The following is a 25,051-nucleotide window of genomic DNA, read 5'->3' on the forward strand; positions in this document are numbered from 1 at the left end:
AAACCATATGGTTTCTGTTGCATGCTTTTCATTTACACTGCCTCCCTGCCCACTGCAGCCCCTCCCCTGAAGGAATTCCTCCCAGTTAGGTTTGGGAAGCTACCCTTTCTCTCATCTGACTGTCCTTAGGCTAACCCAACTCAGATGAATGAGGGCCAGCCAGATACTCCAGCAGTATATCAGCTGTTTCCCAGCACACAAGAGATCTTCTCCTCCCCTTTGAGGGATTTTCCTAGAGTACTTCCTCTATCCTTCAGTCTAGCAAGACTTCTTTTATTGAAAATTACCATTTCATTGCCCCATCATTGGGTAAATTCAAACCAGCACCTCCAGGAAGCTAAACAGGCTTGGGGGGCCAAGCAGAGTCCCACTTTGGAAAAGGGCCTCTATTAGAGACCATCTTTCTGTCTTTCATAAAAGGGGCACCTGTTTGGCTCAGTGGGTGGAGCATGTGACTCTTGGGTCTTGAGTTTAAGCCCCACATTGGCTGTGGAGCCTACTTTAAAAAAGGGAGTGGGATTGGTCTAATAATTTTTCTTTATACTTTTAAGTAAGATTGTGGTTTGTCTTATATAGTTCATAGGCATCCAAGTTAATTAACTATGTTTCTTAATGCCTCCCCCACTGCTGCCCCTTGTAAGCCACCACTCACCAAACACACACACACTATATGTGTAATCTAAGCTGTATGAAGAGGATCTGGGTCTTTTTCCTTCAATTAAGAATCAAAATGCTACTATTAATAAACTAAACTAAATTAATAAATTAATAAATATGCTATTAATATACCTAACATATAGTCTCATAATGGTGTTATGAGACATAATACTGTTATTGTCACCTTTTCACAGATGGGGAGACACGCACAGACATGTGACATGGTTAGTAAGTATTGGATCTATGGTTATGGATCCAGACAGTTTGATTGATTACAGGTCCTGTGTTTGTGACCACTTATGTGACACTGCTTTATTATCTAATATATTTAGAAGAGATTCAGACTGGAAAACTCTCTCAAATGACATACGTAGCAAGACTTTACCTCTACCAAAAAAAAAAAAAAAAAAAAAAAACACAGAAAAAGGTATTTCAGTCAGCTTTCTATCCTTTGGTAGGAGGATGTTTAGTCTTCCCCCTCTTGCTGTGAATAGGATGAACATCTTCCTGAGGTTCTGTCCCCCCTTGGCTGTTTGAGTAATTTCTCTACTGGAATTCAGAATCCTGGATTCACAACATTGTCCCAAAATGCCACCACCATTGAGCCTCCTGTTCCTCTCAATCTTTGACACTCTTGAACCTTGAAGTTGACTTCCACACTTTGAACTCACTGTACCCATCTACCCTTCCTTGCTTTTATATAGCTCTCTAGACTTTAGCTGGATTGAGTAGATCCATTCCATTTCCTTGGGCTTCCTTCTTTGATCGATACTTGCATTCTCCACCCTTAACTAACTTCCTAGTCCTGACTTGCCCTATGGCTGCCCACACCCAGGTTTGGCAATACAAGTAACAGAGATGACATGGCCCTTTATATTTCCTTCCCTTTTTATCATTCTATGAATTTATTGATAGAAAAATACTATAAGTTGTAAAGACAGATGAATGCATTTTTCTAATGACCTATACATAGGAGGTAGGGAAATAACTTAATAAAAAGTGTGAAATGTAGGTGATCATTTTTTTAATTTTAATGTTGCTTTAACGTGGTATGAAAAAATATTAGGATGAGAAAGTTATTGGTAGCAGATGAGGGGGCAAACCACTTAAGGTGATTTATTAAGTAAATTATCTCAAGTGTATGACTCAGCATATTAATTATGTTTAGACCTCAACTTTTGAGACCATAAAAGTAAAAAATTAAGAGACATTGTAAATGCTAACCAGTTATTTCATTAATATATGATATAATATAGGGTATAATGGGGCAGATATTTCAAAGAGAAATTACTTTGTCCTTTCATGTTATAATTGATATGATAAATTAATATTTGAAAGTTGAATCACTCCTGATTTTTATGCATAGACATTTATTCTTGCATCAGAATTATTACATTTTGTGAATTTTAGAAATTGGTCTAAAATTTAATGTTCTAGAATATGATTACTTGAAGTAAAAAGCATAATGATCTCATCTTGCCCTCAAACTTTCAAGATGAATAGAATGTTCTGCATTAATCAAAAAAATGTGAAATGGAAGATGATTTACATGACTTACAGTTATTCTAAAATGTAACTTTTAATTGATTTACTTTCCTTTTGCTTAACTCTGCATCTGTTTCTGATAAATGGGGAAAAGTCACGTAAATACCAAGGGTTGGTGGATGTGCAGGGAAGATGGTAACAGAAAAATAGCCACAACTTCTCACAAAAACTGATGTTTCCTAGAGATTTTGGAGACCCTGGAACCACAGGAAGCCTTGTCCAGAGTCCTTTTAAGTTTTGCATATACTTTCTTGTGCAGGCTTTCAAATAACTCCATGCATGGCTACAAGCTTTTCATAGACAATTGATAGGGATAAGTAACATTGTAGAGGAGGTAAAGATTGTCTTCCACCATTCCCAGCCTCTGGTTTCTGTGCTAATACCTCTCTGCTATAAAAGTCTTCTTCCTAAACACATTAAGATGAAAGTAAGCTATCTAACTTCAGGTAAGACAAAAGCTGGATCATTTAGCATCTGGCTCTCTTGCCAGATCAAGAGAAACAGAGAAACTCTAGTATAGATGATGAAGCTAATGTGGATGGCTAGTGTCAGTCCATTCAGGCTGCTATAACAGAATACCAGAGACTGGGTAACTTACAGAGACAATGGAAATTTATTTCCCCAACTTCTGGAGGCTGGAAGTCCAAGATCAGAGGGCCAACATGATCAGGTTCTAGTGAGACCCTCTTCCAAGATGCAGACTGCTGACTTCTCACTTGGTAGAAGGGATAAGGATCTCTCTGAAGCCTTTTATATGAGAGCACTAATTCCATTCAGGAGTGCTCCCCATCATAACCTAATCACCTCCCAAAGGCCCCATCACCTGATACCGTGACCTAAGTGGGGTAGGATTTCAAAATACAAATTTGGGTGGGGGGAGAATGTATGTGGAGGGCACCCATTCAGACCATAACAGCTGGGTGTGGGGAAACCAAGAGGAACAATGCTGTACCCCAGGGTTAGTCATAATGGAAATGTTTACAGACATAGGCTCAAAGGGAAAGGAAAAGAAATGGTATTCCAATATGAAAGGAGAAGATCATATAGACAAAGCTACTATAAAAGTCTGAGATAACCCCGTAAGAAAGGAGGCAAGAGGTTAAATTCTCTTTGACTCTTTGTCCTCCTTCCCTTTGATCTCCTGTTTGGACACCCCACTGGCTAAATCCAACTGGGAAGAGGATAAGAAGCCCAAACAGGTCAGCTTCCTAATTAGGCAGCAGAATAGAGATGGCTAGAGAAGGGAGACGGAGGGATAAAGGGAGGGTCTCCAGAACTTGTGTCTGAGCAGGACTACAGTCCTAAGAAGCAGGTCAAGACTTGTCTCTCAGGGAATGGGACTACAAAGCAGAAACTTCAGCAAGGAGGACACTTTAAAGGACTTAGTCAAGCGAAGAAAGCAAAAAACCTAGTTACTGGAGTTAACGGAATCTTTTGCAAGGTGATTTGATGATTAGTTTCTAAGTTCTGGCTCTAGAGACCTTCTTTAGCCTGCTTACGAGTTAGCAATTAGGAGTGGTTGTCAGGGTCCACTAGAAACCCAGTTTCCTCATCTGTCAAGTATGAATTATAATTGTACATATCCTAGAGAACTACTATGAGAATTAAATGAGATAGTAGAGGTAAAATGCTAGCACAGTACCTTATGTATAGTAAGCACTCAGTAAATGTTAGCTGTATTTTTATTGTTATTAAATGAAGGAGACAGGATTGGAGAAATGTCATATAGGGCAGGATGTCATATAGGGCAGTAGGGTGACCAAAATTAATTCCTTTCCTAGATAGTGATTACATAGATGCCATTGCATGGTATCACTGCTTACTAGTTAAATTAGTTTTATTAAAAGTATTTCTGCAAACCCTGGGCCTGTAGGATTGTCTTTTTCTTTTCCCATCATGGAAAGTTAAAAATGTTTCAGGTATATAGTCCTTCAAACATATTTTACATTTCCTAGGCTCACACGTAGTCTTCAGTCTAGTCTAAGTAATGTCATTATAGTTTGGCTGTGTTGCTGAATCATCCTAAAGTATATTGATCATCTTTTTAATCAGGATATTGCTGGAATAACTTGGAAATTGAAAATGGGTTAGATGTTCTTTGGAAATGGAAGGAGTAAAAAGAGTGAGTTGAAAAGCTCCCTATTGGACATTAGTACAACCTAGTCATTTCTATGCAGAAATCAAGAGCACTTTGATGAGAAAGTCATACAAGCCCCAGTTTTGCTCATAGAGTGTTGTGGGTATTGCAGGAGAAGCCATTCTGATCTTGATTTCTCTTCCTCTAGCATATATATAATTTTCTAAAAATACTATGGATCTTCCTCCCCTATGTCCCACTTTACTAGAGGCTGAGTTGAAACTGGGAGCCCATTTCACAGAGAACATTAAACTGACCTGTGAATATTTAGAATTATGTTGGCACCATCTTCTTGGAACTTTGGAACTCATTTAGAGGGAACACTTCAGCCCGTATTCTGACCTGGGTAGTGCAAAGGACGTTTTATGTCTGAACATTCCAAAACTGATATGTATAGAAAACAATCTGAAACTTTTGAAAATTATGTAAGGGCAACTAGGCTTTACTATAGTGCTGTACTTGCCTTTCACATTTTTTATTCAGTTCATAATAGAGAATTTATATTGCGATTCAAAGGCCAATGAGAATTACATTGAATTATATTTTGATATTCATCTATTTTTCTTAAATTTGGTGACTTTTGTTTATTACAATTTCAGAGGTGGGCTTTTGCCTTTTGAATTCCGATATTAACTATATCAACTTATTAAAAGTAAACCTAAATGCATTAAGAGTTTATATTTTTATTAACTTCATTTGCTTTCTTTAGTTATAAAGCTACCCTTTCTCTATGCCTCATTTTATAGATAGTATGTTTTTCATAATTTGGATGTTGCTTAAAACATTGTTTTTCATACTATGAGCTATAACCTATTAGTGAGCTGTGAAATCAATTTAATACGCTATGATCAGCACTTTTAAAAATAAAACAATATAGTAAATAGACTAGAAATGGAGAGAGTGTATCACATATAGTAAGGGTGAGAGTGTTTCATGAAATTTTCTTTTAATTTTGTGTGTTTGTTTCCCAGAACAAAATGTAAAGCCTCCAAAAAAGGTTGAAAGCCACTGACTTATATTGTTCAACCAACCACATATCATAGGTGTACTCATGGCTGTGCTTATGTTTAATTTCACATTCTACATGTACTATCTAGGGAATTAATGAAATGATTTCTTCTAACAAAAAATAAAAAATAAAGAAGGGCAGATAACTACTAGGTGAATCTTCTACTATCAGGAACTAAGAGTGTTTAATACCAAATTCACAATATTCCTTCTGAACTTGCTAATTGGCAGGTAATATAAACACTGAATCATCTGTTTGTAGATGGTGTAACAGAATATTGGCCTGAAGTCTCCTGAAAAGTAGTCATTCTAAAAGAGGTTTGATATGTCCCTTCTGGTTGGTCTTGAAAGAATTGTGTGTTTTTGAGGAAACTTGAGGATTTACTCTTTAACTAAATCATATTACCAATACACTCCAGCAAAAGTCTGCTAGAACTGATACATGAATTCAGCAAAGTCGCAGGATACAAAATCAATGTACAGAAATCAGTTGCATTTTTATACACCAATAATGAAGCAACAGAAAGACAAATAAAGAAACTGATCCCATTCACAATTGCACCAAGAAGCATAAAATACCTAGGAATAAACCTAACCAAAGATGTAAAAGCTCTGTATGCTGAAAACTATAGAAAGCTTGTGAAGGAAATTGAAGAAGATACAAAGAAATGGAAAAACATTCCAAGCTCATGGATTGGAAGAATAAATATTGTAAAAATGCCAATACTACCCAAAGCGATCTACACATTCAAAGCAATCCCAATCAAAGTTGCACCAGCATTCTTCTCGAAGCTAGAAAAAGCAATCCTAAAATTTGTAGGAACCACAAAAGACCCTGAATAGCCAAAGTAATATTGAAGAAGAAAACCAAAGCACGAGGCATCACAATCCCAGACTTTAGCCTCTACTACAAAGCTGTAATTATCAAGATAGTATGGTATTGGCACAAAAACAGACACATAGACCAATGGAATAGAACAGAGACTCCAGAATTGGATCACAAATGTATGGCCAACTAATCTTTGACAAAGCAGGAAAGAATATCCAATGGAAAAAAGACAGTCTCTTTAACAAATGGTGCTGGGAGAACTGGACAGCAACATGCAGAAGAATGAAACTAGACCACTTTCTTACACCATTGACAAAAATAAACTCAAAATGGATGAAGGACCTGAATGTGAGACAGGAAACCATCAAAACCCTAAAGGAGAAAGCAGGAGAAAACCTCTCTGACCTCAGCCGCAGCAATTTCTTACTTGACACATCTCCAAAGGCAAGGGAATTAAAAGCAAAAATGAACTATTGGGACGTCATCAAGATAAAAAGCTTCTGCACTGCAAAGGAAACAATCAACAAAACTAAAAGGCAATTGACGGAATGGAAAAAGATATTTGCAAATGGCATATCGGATAAAGGGCTAGTATCTAAAATCTATAAAGAACTCACCAAACTCCACACCTGAAAAACAGATAATGGAGTGAAGAAATGGGCAGAAAACATGAATAAACACTTCTCTAAAGAAGACATCCAGGTGGCCAACAGGCACATGAAAAGATGCTCAATGTCGCTCCTCATCAGGGAAATACAAATCAAAACCACACTGAGATATCACTTCACACCAGAGTGGCTAAAATGAACAAATCAGGAAACTATAGATGCTGGAGAGGATGTCGAGAAACAGGAAACCTCTTGCACTGTTGGTGGGAATGCAAACTGCTGCAGCCACCCTGGAAAACAGTGTGGAGGTTCCTCAAAAAATTAAAAATAGATCTACCCTATGACCCAGCAATAGCACTGCTAGGAATTTACCCAAGGGATACGGGAGTGCTGAGGCATAGGGGTACTTGTACCCCAATGTTTATAGCAGCACTCTCAACAATAGCCAAATTATGGAAAGAGCCTAAATGTCGATCAACTGACAAATGGATAAAAAGATGTGGTTTATATATACAATGGAATACTACTTGGCAATGAGAACAAATGAAATCTGGCCATTTGTAGCAATGTGGATGGAACTGGAGAGTATTATGCTAAGTGAAATAAGTCATACAGAGAAAGACAAATACCATATGTTTTCACTCTTATGTGGATCCTGAGAAACTTAACAGAAGACCAGGGGGGAGGGGAAGGGGGGGACAAAAGTTACAGAGAGGGAAGGAGGCAAACTATAAGAGACTCTTAAAAACTGAGAACAAACTGAGGGTTGATGGGGGGTGGGGGAGAGGGGAAAGTGGGTGATGGGCATTGAGGAGGGCACCTGTTGGGATGAGCACTGGGTGTTGCATGGAAACCAATTTGACAATAAATTATATATAAAAAAAGTCATATTAGCAGGAGAAAATTTTATTACAGGTAAGGTTATTACAAAAGCAACGTTTTTGTAAACTAACTTTCTCCAATTTTCTTATTGTGTTTACAACACATAACATAAACTTTACCATCTTAACCATTTTAAGGTATATAATTCAGAGGCATTAAATACACTCACATTGTCGTGTGATCATCACCACCATCCATCTCCAGAACTCTTCATCTTGCAAAACTGAAAGTCTATACCCATTAAACAGTAACTCCCCATTCCCCCTCCCTCCATCCTGGAGTTATCCTCAACCCCAGTGACCTCGGAGTCTGATATCCGTTACCATCACTAAATGATACTTAACAGGTCTGTATCAGTTATATCTGGCAAAATTCAGTTTTATCAAATAATAACGATTTGCCGTAGGATCTTCTATGTACGTATTATGTCTCTCAAGTACTGATCTTAATTTATTAGTAATAATGTACAGTGAAGTAAGGCACTGAGGAAAGAAAAGTTAAAGCAGCTGGCTTGTTCTACAGGAAAAGAAGTGAAGATGGAAGAAAAGAAAGCAGGTGACACGGTTTAAACTGCATTTAAATACTGTAACTGAGCCCCTATGGCATTCAGCAAACTAATGCTCATCTGCTCGCCACCTATTTTTGTACAGCCTGTAAGCTAAGAATGCTTTTTACATTTTTACATCGTTGAAAAAAATCAAGATAAGCATAACATATCATAATATGTGAAAATCATATAAAATTAAAGTTTCAGTGTTCATAAATAGTTTTATTGGAACATATCCACACTTACATGTTTACGTATTATTATGGCTGCTTTCATGCTATGAGGACAGAGTTGAGTTGTTGTGACAGAAACTATACGAGGCAATCTCATCATTTTGTACTGCTGCTCAGTACCCCACAAATCACAGTAATGCAGTTACAATAACTTCACAGTGTTTTAGTGTCATGCATATTGTCATACCAAGGCATTTTATTTTATTTATTTTTTATTACCAGTGCATGACAATCATGTCAAAAAAGAAAAAGAGAGAAAACTGCATTTCAGGTTTTTTTCTTTTTGAGAGACAGAGAGAGAGAGAGAGAGAACAAGTGGTGGAAGGACAGAGGGAGAAGAAGAGAGAGAAGCTTAAGCAAGCTCCACACTCAGTGCAGAGCCCTAAGCAGCGCTTAATCTAACCACTGTGAGATCATGACCTGAGCAGAAATCAAGAATCTGATGCTTAACTGACCAGGCGCCCCAAGTATTACATGCTTTTTTTTAAATGCTTATTTATTTTTGAGGGGGGTGGGGAGAATGAGTGGGGAGGGGCAAAGAGAAAGGGAGACAGAGGATCTGACAGCAGTGAGCTGGAGGAGGGGCTTGAACTTAGGAACCATGAGAACATGACCTGAGCCCAAATCAGACACTTAACCAACTGAGGCACCCAGCACCCCCCCCCCCGGGTGTTTCATGCTTTTAAAGCAGAGTGGGGTGTGGATTATTTTGTCATCAAATTGGGCAAAGCATTGCATTTATGATACAGTGACACCATAGGTGTGCTAAAAGAACATGATATATGTCAACGTTACCAAACTAAGCATTCGTCCCAATATTCACAATTCATAAGACAGCAACAGTCAGAAAAATTAGAAAATGTAAAATGAAATATCTCATCCCAGTAGAATTTCTTCACAAAAGTAAGAAATGGGGGGTTCCTGTCTGATTCAGTCAATAGAACATGCAGCTCTTGGTCTTGGGGTCATGAGTTTAAGCCCCACATTTGGCATAGAGCTTACTAAACAATCAAATGAAACAAAATGAAGTGAAAATGCAACCAAAATAAGTTTCTGAGTGGTTCATTTGATAGCCAAGCAAGGAAAACCATTTACAGATCATGCCAGTAGCTGAAGACATGTGCCCAGAAAATAAACTTACTTAAGACCATTAGACTTTCAGCAAAAAACAGGTGTTCAAAGAACTGAGAACATTGGGGACAACATAATAATCAATTTAAAAACAAGGCAAATAAGGGGCTCCTGGGTGGCTCAGTTGGTTGGGTGTCCAACTTTGGCTCAGGTCATGATCTCGCGGTCCATGAGTTCAAGCCCAGCGTCAGGCTCTGTGTTGACAGCTTGGAGTCTGGTTCTGATTCTGTGTCTCCCTCTCTCTCTGCCCCTCCCCCACTCATGCTCTCTCTCTTTCTCTTTCTCTCTTTCTCTCTCTCTCTCTCTCTCTCAAAAAAAAAAAAAGAATTGTTTTAATTTAAAAAAATAAAAATAAAAACAAGGCAAATGACTGAGTTTTTCTTGGCACTTGATGATTTCAACAGATGCTACTGATACTGCTCAGTTGTTCTTGTTTATTTGGGAGGAATTGCTGAATTTAGAGTGACTGACAAATTAGCCTCTATAAATACTCTTTGTGAAACAACCACAGGAGAGAATATTTTCAAAGAGGCTAGGAAAACAATGATTCAGTACAACCTGAAGTGGAATCTACTAAGATGTGTTACAATTGATGGTGGTAGAAATGTGTGTGCAGCAGAAAAAGGTTTCACTGGAAAAATTTACAAACTCGTGAAAATATAAGGTGTTTAAAGCTACTGTCATTCATTTTATAATTTATCAGCAGGTACTTCGCAGAAAATATTTTGAACATATTCCATGCTTTTTAAGATAGCTTTATTAAAATATTATTTACATACCTTACAATTTACCCAATTGAAGTTTACAATTCAATATTATTTGTATATTCACAGAGCTGCACAACCATCACCACAATCCAATTTTTAAGAAACATTTTTGTTCTCTCTACACGAAAGGGTATTCTTATATGCATTAGCAATCATATCTCCTTCCTTGCCACAATCTCTTATCCCTAAGAACCCATTAATCTATTTTCTGTCCCTATAAATTTGACTATTCTTGAGATTTCATATAAATGGAATCACATAATGTGTGATCTTTTGTGACTGGTGTCTTCTACTTTGCATGTTTCCAAGGGTCATACATATTGTAGCATCAGAACTTTATTTCTTATTGCCTAATAATATTTCACTCTAGGGATATGCTACATTTTATCTATTTCTTCATAAGTTGATAGGCATTTGTTTTTTGTTTTTTACTTTTTAGCTATTATGAATAATATAGCTATGCACATTTGGATACAAGTTTTTGTGTGGATATATGTTTTTTATTTCTCTTGGGTATATACTTAGGAGTAGAATTGATGTGTTACAGGATGACTCAATGTTTAAATTTTGGGGGAATTGCCAGACTTTTCCAAAATGCCTGCACCATTTTGCAATCCCACGAGCCGTGTATAAGGGTTCCAATTTCCAACAGTTATTATTTGCTGTCTTTATTATAGCCATCTTAGTGGGTATGAAGGGACATCTCATCATAGTTTTTATGAGCAGTTCTGTAATGATTAATGACATTGGCCATCTTTTTTGTGTGATTATTGGCTATTTGTATATATTCCTTGAAGTGATGCCTGTTTAAATCCTTTGCCCATTTAAAAAACTGGATTGTCTCTTTATAAATGCATTGTAAGAGTTATTTATGTATCCTGTATACAAGCCCCTTATGAGATCTATTTTCAAATATTTTCTTCCATTGCATGGGTTGCCTTTTTTACTTTCTTGATGGTCTCATCAAGATGGTGAAGATAATGGTTTTGTTGTCATATTTATAAAATCATTGGTTAACCCAAGATCACAAAATTTACTCCTGTGTTTGCTACTAACAGTTTATAGTTTTAGTTCTTACTTTTAGGTCTATGATCTAAATGTAAATTTTGAATTAATTTGTGTGTATGGTGTGAGGTAAGATGCGCTCTTTTGCATATGAATTTTTAGTTGTTCCAGTACCTTTTGTTGCAAAGACTCTTCTTTCCACATTTAATTGTCTTTGCCTCCTTGTCAAAAATCAATTGACCATAGATGTAAAAGGTTTATTTCAGGATTCTCAATTCTACTCTAATGATTTATATGTCCATCCTTATGCCAGTACCACACTTTTTTTTTTAAGTTTATTTATTTACTTTAAGAAAGAGACGGCATGAATAGGGGAGGGGCAGAGAGAGAGGGAGACAGAGAATCCCAAGCAGGCTCCACACTGTCAGCATGGAGCCTGACCCAATGCTCAAACCCATGAAACTGTGAGATTATGACCTGAGCTGAAACCAAGAGTCAGATGAATGCTCAACCGACTGAGCCACTCAGGTGCCCCAGTACCACACTGTCTTGATTACTGTAGCTTTGTAGTAAGATTTATAATTGGAAAGTGAGCATATTCCAAGTTTCTTCTTTTTCAAGATTGTTTTGGCCATTCCCAATCTTTTGCATTTTCTTATAATTTTAAGATCATTTTGCAATTTGTGAAAATATCATTGTCATTATTGAACCAATAGTGTCAATGGTGAATTTCATTCTTGTGGACTTGGCCATCATCAGTTCCATGAGTTTTTTCAGAAGTAGAAGTTGAATATTCTAACTTGCCCTGCTGTACAGCATTTCAGTAACCTTAGCAATGGTGAAGTTTCACTGCAAATGTTTGAATTCAGGGCCAAGACTGAAATTTTTTGTGAATGAGAACTGCCCTCAACCACTCCTATGGAAGGCTGAATGGCTTTTGGAATCCTGAATGGCTAAGGGAAATTAGCTTTTGCTGCAGACTGAATGTTTCTTAATGAATTTGTTAATAAACTACAAGACAAAATTGTAAGACAAAGCATGTACTTATATGCAAAACTTACACTCAGGTAAATTCATCTCAATAACAACAAATATGTCACTCATACGTAATGTCTCCAGCTACTTTATACACTTCCCCTGCTGCCATAAGTTAAAACAAGAATTGAGATGTTCATCCCCATTCAGATTTACACCAGATGTAATTTTCCAGTTCAAATTACAGTTCCAGTATTGTGTCTCAGACTTCAATGAATGCAAAGAAAATGCAAAGAAATGCAAAAACCTATTTCAAAATACATTTAACTGTGCAACGAGGAGCTTCCACCTAACCTTTAATTGGAAGTAATTAATTGTTGCAAAGGAGTCGCACACTAAAGGCAAATATCAAAAGAATTTAGTAGAATTCTATAAAAGTCTACTAGGAGGGGCACCTGGGTGGCTCAGTCGGTTGAGTGACCAACTTCGGCTCAGGTCATGATCTCACAGTTCATGAGTTCAAGCCCCGCGTCGGGCACTGTGCGGACAGCTGGGAGCCTGGAGCCTGCTTCAGATTCCGTGTCTCCCTCTCTCTCTGCCCCTCCTCCACTCACGCTCTGTCTCTCTCTGTCTCAGAAATAAATAAACATTAAAAAAATTTTTTTTTAAAAAGTCTACTAGGAGATGAATATCCTCAATTAAAATTATTTGCTTATATTGGGAGGTATGAACTATCTTGGGGATGATTGTGTTACATGATTTTTTTTAACTCAATACCCGGGATTTGTTTTCTTGCTGCTTCGAAGAATGAAGTAGACACAAAATAAAATGAACAGCAGGCAAAAGTTTATTAGAGTATAAGATTAAGAACATCCTAACTAAGAATATCTTACCTATATAAGTATAAATAAGAATATTATGAAAGCTCTCTTTGCAGAGAGGAGACATTTGAAAGTGAATACCCTCCCACTATAGTCCCTTGCCTACTATAGGTCCCTTGTTTTATAAGGTTTTGGTCACCTCCCTTTTCCTTTCTCCCTTGTTCCTTTTCAGGTTCTACCCTTAATGGCATGATAACTAGGTGGTGGGTTGTTCATTCCTGATTGGCTCGACTTCATTGTGTGAGGAGTCAGATTATGGTTATACCATCCTTCATATAACATAAGTTTTATGGTTTATTTATTTTAGTTAGGCATTTTGTATTAGGTATTTTGTTTATTTTTGAGAGAGAGAAGGAGTGCACAAGGGAGCAGGTGAGGGGCAGAAAGAGAAGAGAGAGAGCATCCCAAGCAGAGAGATGGAGAGAGAATGCCAAGGAGGCTCCATACTGTCAGAACAGAGCCTAATACAGGGCTCAAACCCATTGAACTGTGAGATCATGACCTGAGCCGAAATCAAGAGTTGGATGCTTAACTGATTGAGCCACCCAGGAGCCCTTTAGTTAGGTATTGTCATTGTCAAATTCCTTAGGGGAACCTGAAGGGGGAGTCGGTGGGATCTGTTACATTCTTAAGAGGAAACTTACAGCTGAGGGAATTTGCTTGAGGTCAGACATTCCCAGAAGAAATGTTTTAAAATGTGTTTTTTCCCACTCAGGGACCTCAGGTTGTAACCTTTCCCTCTCTGCCTACCGAATCCTATCTTTCCTAGCATAATTGTGCAATATTGTGAATATACTAAAAAACCAGTGAACATACAATTGAAATGATTAAAATAGTGAATTTTACCTCAATTAAGAAAATTACAAACTCATGGATTAATATCAGTATATGACAGCAACTATTGGTGTAAAAGACATTTTCAGATCTGGAATTTATAAAATCTCATTGCAGGTCAGCATTAACAATGAACACCTGCAAATGATTTTGATGGTAAGGAAAACTTTGAACCCCAATTAAACAAGATCTTAGTTTTAAAAATTCTATTCTCATTAGAATTGTCATACAAAAAGTTGTATTCAATTATCATTAGTATATTTTCAATTTTGTGAATAAAAATTTTGTGAAAATTTATTTTTCTTTTGCTATATAAGAACTACATAATATCCTCGATTTTGCCTCTTGACCTGCAAAACCTAAACTATGTGACCCCTTTAACAGAAAATATTTGTCAAACTTGCTCCTGGTAAATGGTTTAATGATATTTGCTAGCAGTGGAATTTTTATCTATGGAATGCTCTTAATTGTATATCCTTGATTTAGGATTGCTTATGGCAAACATACCTAGAATCTATGGCTTTATAACTTCCTGGAAAAGGTCACGCGAGGTATAGAACTCTGAGGTTATAAAATGGTGATGTGTCACAACCTAAACACTCCTCACTGTGTGAGATGACCCTCAAACCTCATGTAGAGGCCTCACTTATTCTAGACCACAGAGTACCTATGTGATCTGAAAAGAGAGGACCTACAAAGCCAACAAAATGCCCTAGAGTGCACCCTACTTGACCTGTGCCTCTTGATTGCTTGTATAATTGAAATTGTTAATAAAGCTTGATGCTTGATAAGATCTCTGATATTTGTGGTTCAGATATGATAGCCCAGTCCCATGTGTGAGCTTAAGTATTCTTCATATATTTGAAAACACAAAGTAAGTTTTCAAAGAGTCACAATAAGCAATTTTGGCAAGACCATCCCACATATTATTTCACACTTGGAGTAGAGAATGATGAATTTCTCTTAAAGTAGGTACAAGTACCATATTTATTATAAAAGGATTATTTAGTGTGATTTGGTAAGGAGCATATATTACCTTCTGCTCAACAGTGTATATATTTCTTGAAGTCCCTTTGAGCTCACTTCCTTCTGTAGTTAAAGTTTTATTATTTATAATTAAATATCTTTTCATAGAAATAAACCAATATATGCAAGTAATAAGGATGCTAAGACCAAATGTACCATATCATCTGTGTATAGCAAAAATTAAATTTGAACATTTCAACCCTGTTCTACCTAAGAATTATCATCTGCTTTATCAGGTTTTAAAAAATGATTATCCCTCAAAAATTTTTTTGAAATGTATTTTTTCCTTTGAGATATATTTTTCTTCCATTCTTTATGGTACAATTCTTAAAGTTACACCAAGGAAAATCTTCCACCTCAAAACTCTAGGTTTTCAGGAAAAGAAAAAAAACCTTTAAGCAATTCTTATTGATTTCCTTTGGAATATTTTGATCTTGATGAAATCTGCTATTATTAATGCCTTTTACAACTTCGTCCTGTGAAATACTGTTTGCATAAATTTATAATGTTTCTACGTTGGTTTTTAGACTCCTCATAACTGACTGACAAGAAAAAACTTGGAAAAATGGAAATTTTTCTTACACTATTTCATTTTATAAGTGACAACTCACTGCATATCAGTCACATCACGGAAACATGACAGCCTCGTGATGATGAAATTGGAAGACTTTTGAATCAAATGAATATGTGTAATAAATTGGTCAGTGGGAGAAAGATAAGAAGCATTTAGTAAAAGTACTACTTGAGTGGCTAGTGCCATTACGAAACATATAGTTGCTAAATATATTATGTATCCCTTTTTGTTTTTGTTTTTAAGGAAAAACATTGATGTTGGGGCTACGTCCAGAATAGCATCATCTACATGGGCACTCCCTCTTCCTACAATTTCAGAAAATATTTGATAACTACTTGAGAAAATGCAGAAGATCTTGCAAACAGATGACATTACGAATACCCAAGCTCTTAGAAAAGGAAAAAGGAAAAGGACAGAGACAATGGACTCAGAGAATGCAAATAGTGACATGGATAAAGGACAGGTTGGTGTTCTGTTACCTCAATGTCATTTTTGTATCTAGCTCCAGCACAATTCCATAATTCTTTCATAATGTATGAGTTAGTACTTTCCCGTCTTCTATTAACTTATGCTTCCCTTTAATTCTTTATTCAACTAAGGGAATAAAATGCCCTGTTCTCTTTGTGATGTTGAACAAGTTGAGTGAAAAACTTACTCAAAAGTCATTTTACCTCCTTCCACATAAGTATGACCAATTATGCCGTTGTTCAAACTTTCCCTCATATTCTGGGAAATGAAAGAGCAGCAAACTGTCAGAAACTATTTTTCCTCTCAAAAAGTACTGAAGAAATTGAGATATCTCTTTAGGATTCAGTTTCTTTTCTTTTGTAACTCCAATTTGTTGCCCACGTACATCACTGGTTTGGTCTAGGATCCTTTCTTATTTTTATTCGTTTATTCCTTTTTGATTGGAATTCCCCACTCCCATACTCCTCTTATGCTTTGGACAATCTATCAGTGTGTTTATTCTGGATCTTTTTATTTGTGTGTCCTTGCAATATATATATTTGTGTATGCCTTTATAATACATGTAGTGTTTATGTGCATGTATTCTTATACAATTTTTTAAATACATACTATACATTCTCATAGTTTAAAATATCTTTTGGTCCTCCGGGGATGGTGTCTAGGGGCATTCAGGATGGTCTGGCATTTGACACACTGTCATAGGCGTACAACACAGCCTCTAGCAAAACTAGGCTGTTCCAAAACCCTGGTAATGGAATTGTTTACCTTTATACTAAGAAAGTTAGTAAATCACCAAAATTTGCCTGTGGAGTGTGCTCGGTCCATCTTTAAGGAGCTTGTGCTGTGAAACAAGACCTAAAGTTCTTATGAGGTTCTCTAAAATGAAAAGACATGTCAGCAGGGCCCATGGTGGTTCCACGTTGCCAAATGTGTGCTTGACAGGATCAAGCGCACTTTCTTTATTGAGGAGCTGAAAGTCATTGTGAAAGTGTTGAGGGCACAGAAAGAGTCAGAAAGCAAAATAAATTATAAAGCTTTTCTGAGTTAAAAAAAATCAAAAGGCATATATATATATGTAAACATACACACATTTATGTGTGTGTGTGTGTGTATTTTTTAAGGGGAACTGTGAAAAGTCTCCCTCACATCCCTGTCTCCCGTCCACCCTGTTCCCACTTCCCATCCACCCCCTATAGGTAAACCACATTTATTGCTTTCTTGTTTATTCTTCCAGTGTTTCTTATTCGAGTAAAGCAAATATAAACATAGATATTTTTATCCCCTCTTTTGTACAAAAAAGTGACTTACCAGACATGCTGCTTAGTACTTTGCTTTTTTACTTTATTTTTTTAGTTTATTTATTTTAATGTTTTTTAATGTTTATTTATTTTTGAGACAGAGCATAAGTGGGGGAGGGGCAGAGAGAGAGGGAGACACAGAATCCCAAGCAGGCTTCAGACTCTGAGCTATCAGCACAGAGCCCAACGTGGTGCTCAAACCCATGAACCATGTGAGATCATGACCTGAGCTGAAGTCAGATGCTTAACCGACTGAGCCACCCAGGCACCTCTATTTATTTTCAGAGAGAGAGAATGAGTAACTGACTGAGCCCTTTATTTAATGTTTTTTGAAGATCTTTCCGCTAGTACATAAACAAGTTTCTCTCTTTTTTTAAAATGTTTATTTATTTTTGAGACAGAGAGAGAGTGGGGGAGGGGCAGAGAGAGAGGGAGACAGAGGATCCAAAGCACAGAGCCTGATGCGGGATTGGAACTTATGAACCACAAGATCATGACCTGAGCCGAACTCAGATGCCTAACCAACTGAGCGACCAGGTGCCCCAGAACTTTCTCTTTTTCACAACTCCATATTATTCCACTCTGTCTATGTACCGGTCTTTACTTACCAGTACTACATTGGTATAATATATACCTCAACCCGTGTCAGATTTTTCAGTCAGCACTGTTTTTAACATTTATCTATATTGCTATTATACATCTGATTCATCATATCTAACCACTGCATAGCACCAGATTTTACTTGCATTGTCCTTTTCTCCAATGATGAATACCTAAATTTCCTGCACCATCTTGCTACTACAAACAATGAAAAAAAAATACCCTCATACCTGTCCTTTTAAGAAACAATGTGAGGGTTTCTCTGGAATAAACACATAGGAAGGATGACTTATGGCTTATAAGTTATATGTTTGTTTCTAGTTCATTTGACCAGATATTATAAGATTACTTTCCAGAATGTCCACATCAGTCCACATGCCCAGAAGCAGCACACGAGGGACTCCTATATTTGTACTTCCCTACCATCACTTAACATTTATACTCATATTTTATATTTCTGGCAATGATGGGAGAAAATGACATCTTTCTTCAATTTATTGGTGCAGATTTCGGAGATTCAGTAGTTCACTGAGGAGTAAAAAAGTCACAAGATCTTGCAGGCCAGTGTTGTGATTTCTTTAGCAATTTATTTTCTTCAGAAAGTTAATAGCTTTCCAGATTACTTATTTCTATTTGATTTCATGGTTAGTAACTACAGCCGGAGATCTTGGACCAGAGATTTGGTCATAAATAAGCTTGAAAACTCTCCTCTTTTATTATGGTATCTGTGTTCATCCTCTTTTCTCTCCAATTTATGGCAGTTATCTAATGGTCATGCGTAACAATAAGCTCAAAGGTAACACACTGAATTTGATACTTACCATTGGGACAGATCTCAACAGATATCAAGAGAAGCTCTTGAGAAAGCCTCGAGGTCAGTCTTACCTCCTGCTGTTTAGACATGGCAGTAATTGGCTTTTCAAGCCTTGAAGATTTAACATTACTGATTATTGGTAAATTTAGATTGTAGGCTACATTCAGGTGAAAGGAGGTAGAAAGAGAAAACCTTCCTCTTTGCAAACTGGTTAACTGACAAGAAGTCCCTGGTACACACCAACATTTCTTTTTCCAGGCTCAGTAAACACCTGGTCTGCCTTCGAAAGTATTCCAGATGACAGGTTTACCAAATATGTCACAAGGTCTGACAAGAGTCAACAGCTTTCCAACACGTTATATCTCAGCTTTTTTTGGACGACAACCTGATCTCTAAATGATTCAAACATATGTCAGGTTTTGGATATCTTGCTTCTAGGTACCAAAATCTGTATTAGTTATGATGCATGTTTCAAAGGCTATAACAAGGCCCAAATATAACAGTGGCTTTATACATGATGGAGGTTTACTTCCCTTTCACATAACAAGGGCAGTTCAGGCTTACTATGGCAGCTCCACAAAGTTGGGGCTTTCTCTTATCTTGCTGGTCTTCCTTACTCAACACAGAGCCTCTATCTCTGGGTCCGAAGTGACTACTCCAGCTTCCACCATCATGCCTTCCTCTCTGACAACAGAAGAAGAAGAATATAGGTGGCAGACATGCCCGTTCCTTTTAAGGTCATGATCCAGTAGTGGTACACATTGCTTCTACTTCTATCTTATCGATGGACACTTAGTCACATAGCCACACTGAGATGCACAGGAGCCTGGGAAATGTAATCTTCAGCTGACAGCTACCTGCCCAAGTAAAAACCTATCACTCTAAGAAAAATGGGAGAACACATACCTGGAGAGAAGTAGTAGTCTCTGTCACTGTCCACTTTTCTATTGGACTCTTATCTTTTCTGTTGGTTTTTTTAGTCTATTCTAGAGGGTTTCCTGTTCTATTCTTATCGATTTGCACAAATACCATTTCTACTGAAGAAATTTAGTCTCTTATGGTTTTTGTTTTTGCAAATATCTTCTCCCAATCTGATATTTGTCTATTAATTTTATATTTTCCATTGATGTTTACAAATAGATTTGCTTTTGCCTCATTTCATTTATTTCTTTTAGGAATTTGCTAAAGATGGTAAGAACTAGGCAACAGATTCTAATTTTTTCGAATTTCTCTCCATAGATTTATGGCATCCTTCAGTTTTCAAAAAAAAAATCTTTCATTTTTATTTAGCTAAATCCATCATTTTTTTTCCTTTAGGATTTATGTAGCTAATGTGAGTACATTAGCTACTTGCCTACATATGATAATAGTAATTTTCATTAGCCTTATATATATTATATATGTCACATAGATGCATATATATAATAATGAAATACATGCACATATACATATACTTGTATATTTATAAAATAAGGAATGAGGTTGAATGTATACATTATAAATCATGCAAAAATGTAATTGTATTTTCTATAACTGATCCTACTGGGCTTTCATTTCTCCATCCCTGCTTAACAAGAAAGAAAAAAGCTTCAACTTGCTTATTCACAGTGAATTACATTTAGAGTTTTCTAGTTTTTAAAAGTCCCTTTGAACTATTAGTATTTTAGTTTTAGTCACTTCCAGGTCCTTTGAGGGTTCTGTTGGCACAGCAGGTAAAGTTTGCCATCCTGGCCCCCACTGCCATACTCTTGTTTATTCTTTTTTTCATCTTGATAAGTGTACTCTTTAATCTCCTTCACCGATTTCACCCATCCCCCCACTCACCTCCTCTCTGGTAACCAACAGTTTGTTCTCTATAGTTAAGAGTCTGTTTCTTGGTTTCTATCTCTCACTTTTTTTTCCCTTTGCTCATTTGTTTTGTTTCTTAAATCTCACAAATGAGTGAAATCATATTGTATTTGTCATTCTCTGACTGACTTATATTATACTCTCTAACTCCATCCATGTCATTGTAAATGGCAAGATTTCATTCTTTTTTATGCCTGAATAGTATTCCGTTGTGTATATATACCACATCTTACTTATTTATTCATCTATCAGTGGACACTTAAGCAGCTTCCATAATTTGCCTATTGTAAATAATCCTACAGTAAACAGGGATGCATGTATCCCTTTGATTAGTGTTTTTGTATGCTTTGGGTAAAAACCCGGTAGTATGATTACTGGATTATAGGGTAGCTCTGTTTTTAATTTTTTCAGGAAACTCCATACTGATTCCACAGTGGCTGTACCAGTTTGCATTCCCACCAATGGTACACAAGTGTTCCTTTTTCTCCACATCCTCATCAATACTTGTTGCTTCTAGTGTTTTTGATTTTAGCCATTCTGGCAGGTGTGAGGTAATATCTCATTGTAGTTTTGATTTGCATTTCCCTGATGATGAGTGATGTTGATCATCTTTTCATGTGTTTATTGGCCATCTGTATGTCTTCTTTGGAGAAATATCTGTTTATGTCTTCTGCCCATTTTTAATTGGATTATTTCTTTTGGGGGTGTTGACTTGTATAAATTATTTTTTCTTTTATTATTATTTTTTTAGAGAGAAATCAAGTGGGGGAGAGGGCAGAGGGGGGAAGAGAGAGAGAGAGATCACATTTTAGGCAGGTTACATGTTCAATGTGGAGCCCGACGCAAGGTTCAATCCCATGACCCTGGAATCATGACCTGAGCCAAAATCAAGAGTCAGGTGCTCAACCAACTGAGCCAGGCACTCCTATACTATAAGTTATTTATATATTTTGGATACTAACTCATTATTGAATATGTCATTTGCACATGCCTTCTACCATTTAGTAGGCTGCCTTTTCATTTTGTTGACTGTTTCTTTTGCTGTGCAGAAACTTTTTTATTTTGTAGCCCTGACAGTTTGTTTTTGCTTTTATTTCCCTTGTCACAGGAAAAAATGTTACTATGGCCAATGTCCCAGAAATTACAGGCTGTACTGTCTTCCAGGATTTTATGGCTTTAGGTCTCACATTTAAGTCTTTAATCTAATTTTGAGTTTATTTTTGTATATGGTGAAAATGAGTGGCCTAGTCTCATTGTTTTGCATGTGGCTTCTTCAACACCATTTGTTGAAGAGATGGTCTTTTTTCCATCGTATATTCTTTCTTCCTTTGTCAAAGATTAATTGACCGTATAACTGAGGGGTTATTTCTGGGTTTACTCTTCTATTCCATTGATACATGTGTATAGTTTTAAATGTCAGTACCATACTGTTTTAATTACTAAAACATTGTAATAATAACTTGAAGTCTGGAATTGCGATAATTCCAGTTTTATTTTTATTTTTCATGATTACTTTTGGGGCATTTGGGTATCTCGGTTGAGCGTCTGCCTTCAGCTCAGGTCATGATCCCGCAGTTCATGAGTTAGAGCCCCACCTGGGGCACACTGTTGTCAGTGCAGAGCTCACTTAGGATCCTCTGTCCCCCTCTCTCTGCCCCTCCCCTGTTTGCACTCACTCAAAAGTACATAAACATTAAAAAAAATTGCTTTGGCCATTCAAGGTCTTTTGTGATTCCATACAGATTTTAGGATTGTTCTAGTTCTGTAAAAAATGCTTTTGGCATTTTGGTAGGGAGTGCATTAAATCTGTAGATTACTTAGGGTAGTGTGGACATTTTAACAATATTTTGTTTCTCCAACCCATGAGCATGGAATGTCTTTCCATTTGTCTGCATCATCTTGAATGTCTTTCATCAGTGTTCTATAGTTTTCAGAGTACAGGTCTTTTACTTCTTTGGTTAAGTTCATACCTAGATATTTTATTGTTTTTGGCGCAATTATACATGGGATTGTTTTCTCTTTTTTTTAATGTTTATTTTTGAATGAGAAAAAGACAAAGTATGAGTGGAGGAAGGTCAGAGAGAGAGGGAGACACAGAATCCGAAGCAGGCTCCAAGCTGTCAGCACAAAGCCCTGTGTGGGGCTTGAACCACGAACCGTGAGATCATGACCTGAACCGTGAGATCATGAGCTGAAGTCGGAAGCTCAACCGACTGAGTCACCCAGGTGCCTCTCTTTTTTTTTTAAGTTGATTTATTTTGAGGGGTGCGTGGGTGGCTCAGTGGGTTAAGGTCCAACTTCGGCTCAAGTCATGATCTTGTGGTTTGTGAGTTTGAGCCCCACTTCAGGCTCTGTGCTGACAGCTTAGAGCTTGGACCCTGCTTCAGATTCTGTGTCTCCCCCTCTCTCTGCCCATCCCATTTTCATGCCCTGTCTTTCTCTGTCTCTCAATAATAAATAAATATTTATTTATTTATTTATTTTGAAAGAGACAGAAAGAATGTAAGTGGGAGGAGGGGCAGAGAGAGGGGGAGAATCCCAAGAAAACTCCACTCTGTCAGCACACAGCCCGACACGGGGCTTGAACCCACAAAACCTTGAGATCATGACCTGCACAGAAATTAAGAGTCAGATGCTTAACTGACTGAGCCACCCAGCCACCTCTAGGATTGTTTTCTTAATTTCACTTTTTGCTGCTTCATTATTAGTGTACAGGAATGCAACAGATTTCTCTCCATTGATATTGTATCCTGCAACTTCATGAATTCATTTATCAGTTGTAGTAGTTTTTTGGTAGTCTTGAAAGTGTTCTATAAATAGTATCATGTCATCTGCAAATAGTGAGAGCTTTACTTCTTCCTTACCAATGTGGTTGCCTTTTAATTTTTTATGTTGTCCAATTGCTGTGGCTAGGACTTCCAGTACTATGTTGAATAAAAGTGGTGAGAGCAGATATCCTTGTCTTTTTCCTGACCTTAGGAGAAAAGCTCTCAGTTTTTCACCATTGAATATGATGTTGGATGTGTGTTTTTCATATAAGCTCTTTATTATGTTGGGGTTACCCTCTAGATCTATTTTGCAGAGGGTTTTTATCATGAATGGATGCTGTACTTTGTCAAATGCTTTTTCTGCATTTATTGAAATGATCCTATTATCCTTTCTCTTATTGATGTGATGTATCATGTTGATTGTTTCACAAGTATTGAACCACTCTTACATCCTGGGAATAAACCCACTTGATTGTGGTGAATGACTTTTTTAATGTATCACTGGATTCAGCTTGCTAATATTTTGTTGAAGATTCATGACAGATATTGGCCTGTAGTTCTCTTTTTCTGTGGTGTCTTTATATGGTCTTGGAATCAGGATAATACTGGCCTTGTAGAATGAATTTCATGTTTCCTTTCCTCTTCATCTTCTGGAATAGTTTGAGAAAAATAGGTATAAACTCTTCTTTAAATTTTTTTTTTCAACGTTTATTTATTTTTGGGACAGAGAGAGACAGAGCATGAACGGGGGAGGGGCAGAGAGAGAGAGGGAGACACAGAATCGGAAACAGGCTCCAGGCTCTGAGCCATCAGCCCAGAGCCCGACGCGGGGCTCGAACCCATGGACTGCGAGATCGTGACCTGGCTGAAGTCGGACGCTTAACCGACTGCGCCACCCAGGCGCCCCTATAAACTCTTCTTTAAATGTTTGGTAGAATTTGCCTGTGAAGCCATCTGTTCCTGGACTCTTGTTTTTTGGGAGTTTTTAATTACTGATTCAATTTCATTCCTGGTAATTTGCCTGAACAGACCAATTCTTTCTTTAGCTTTGGTAGGTTATATGTGTCTAGTAATTTATCCATTTCTTCTAGGTTGTCCAATTTGTTGGCATATAGGTTTTCATAATCTATTACACTTGTTTCTATTTCTGTGGTAATGGTTGATATTTATCCTCTTTAATTAGTTATTTTTTTAATGTTTATTCATTTTTGAGACAGAAAGACAGAGCACAAGCAGAGGAGGGGCAGAGGGTGAGGAAGATCACAGAATCTGTGGCAGGCTCCAGGCTCTGAGCTGTTAGCACAGAGCCTGAGGTGGGGCTCAAACTCACGAATCGCAGGATCATGAACTGAGCCAAAGATGAACACTTAACCAAACGAACCACCCAGGTGCCCCCTCATTAGTAATTTTGTTTATTTGGGTTCTCTCTTTTTTTTTTTTTTTTTTTTTTTAGTGAGTCCAGATAGGGGTTTATCAATTTGGTTGATCTTTTCAAAGCACAAGCTCCTGGCTTCATTGATCTGTTCTACTGGAGTTTTTTTAGTTTCTATACCACTTATTTCTGCTCTAATTTTTTTTTCATTGATGTCCTTTTTTTCTTTCTTTTTTAAATTTTT

The 25,051-nt window shown here is 37.0% G+C and overlaps 1 protein-coding gene and 1 long non-coding RNA gene across 3 annotated transcripts in view; both read left to right on the forward strand.

The window, feature by feature from the left end:
• The window catches only part of BEND6 (BEN domain containing 6), a 64,460-nt gene that overhangs the window by 8,509 nt on the left and 30,900 nt on the right, over positions 1-25,051 (forward strand). For both annotated transcript variants that reach the window (XM_030315752.1, XM_030315753.1), the window contains exon 2: positions 15,883-16,102. In XM_030315752.1, the coding sequence (XP_030171612.1) occupies positions 15,983-16,102 (120 nt within the window). In that variant the 5' untranslated portion in view covers positions 15,883-15,982. The remainder of the gene's footprint in view (positions 1-15,882; positions 16,103-25,051) is intronic.
• Positions 21,818-24,538, forward strand: LOC115514078. Its single transcript, XR_003968874.1, has 3 exons — positions 21,818-21,906; positions 22,738-22,741; positions 24,527-24,538. It is a non-coding gene; the product is annotated as an uncharacterized LOC115514078 (long non-coding RNA).

This window comes from Lynx canadensis, chromosome B2 (assembly GCF_007474595.2).
Source record: "Lynx canadensis isolate LIC74 chromosome B2, mLynCan4.pri.v2, whole genome shotgun sequence".
Lineage (NCBI taxonomy): Eukaryota > Metazoa > Chordata > Mammalia > Carnivora > Felidae > Lynx > Lynx canadensis.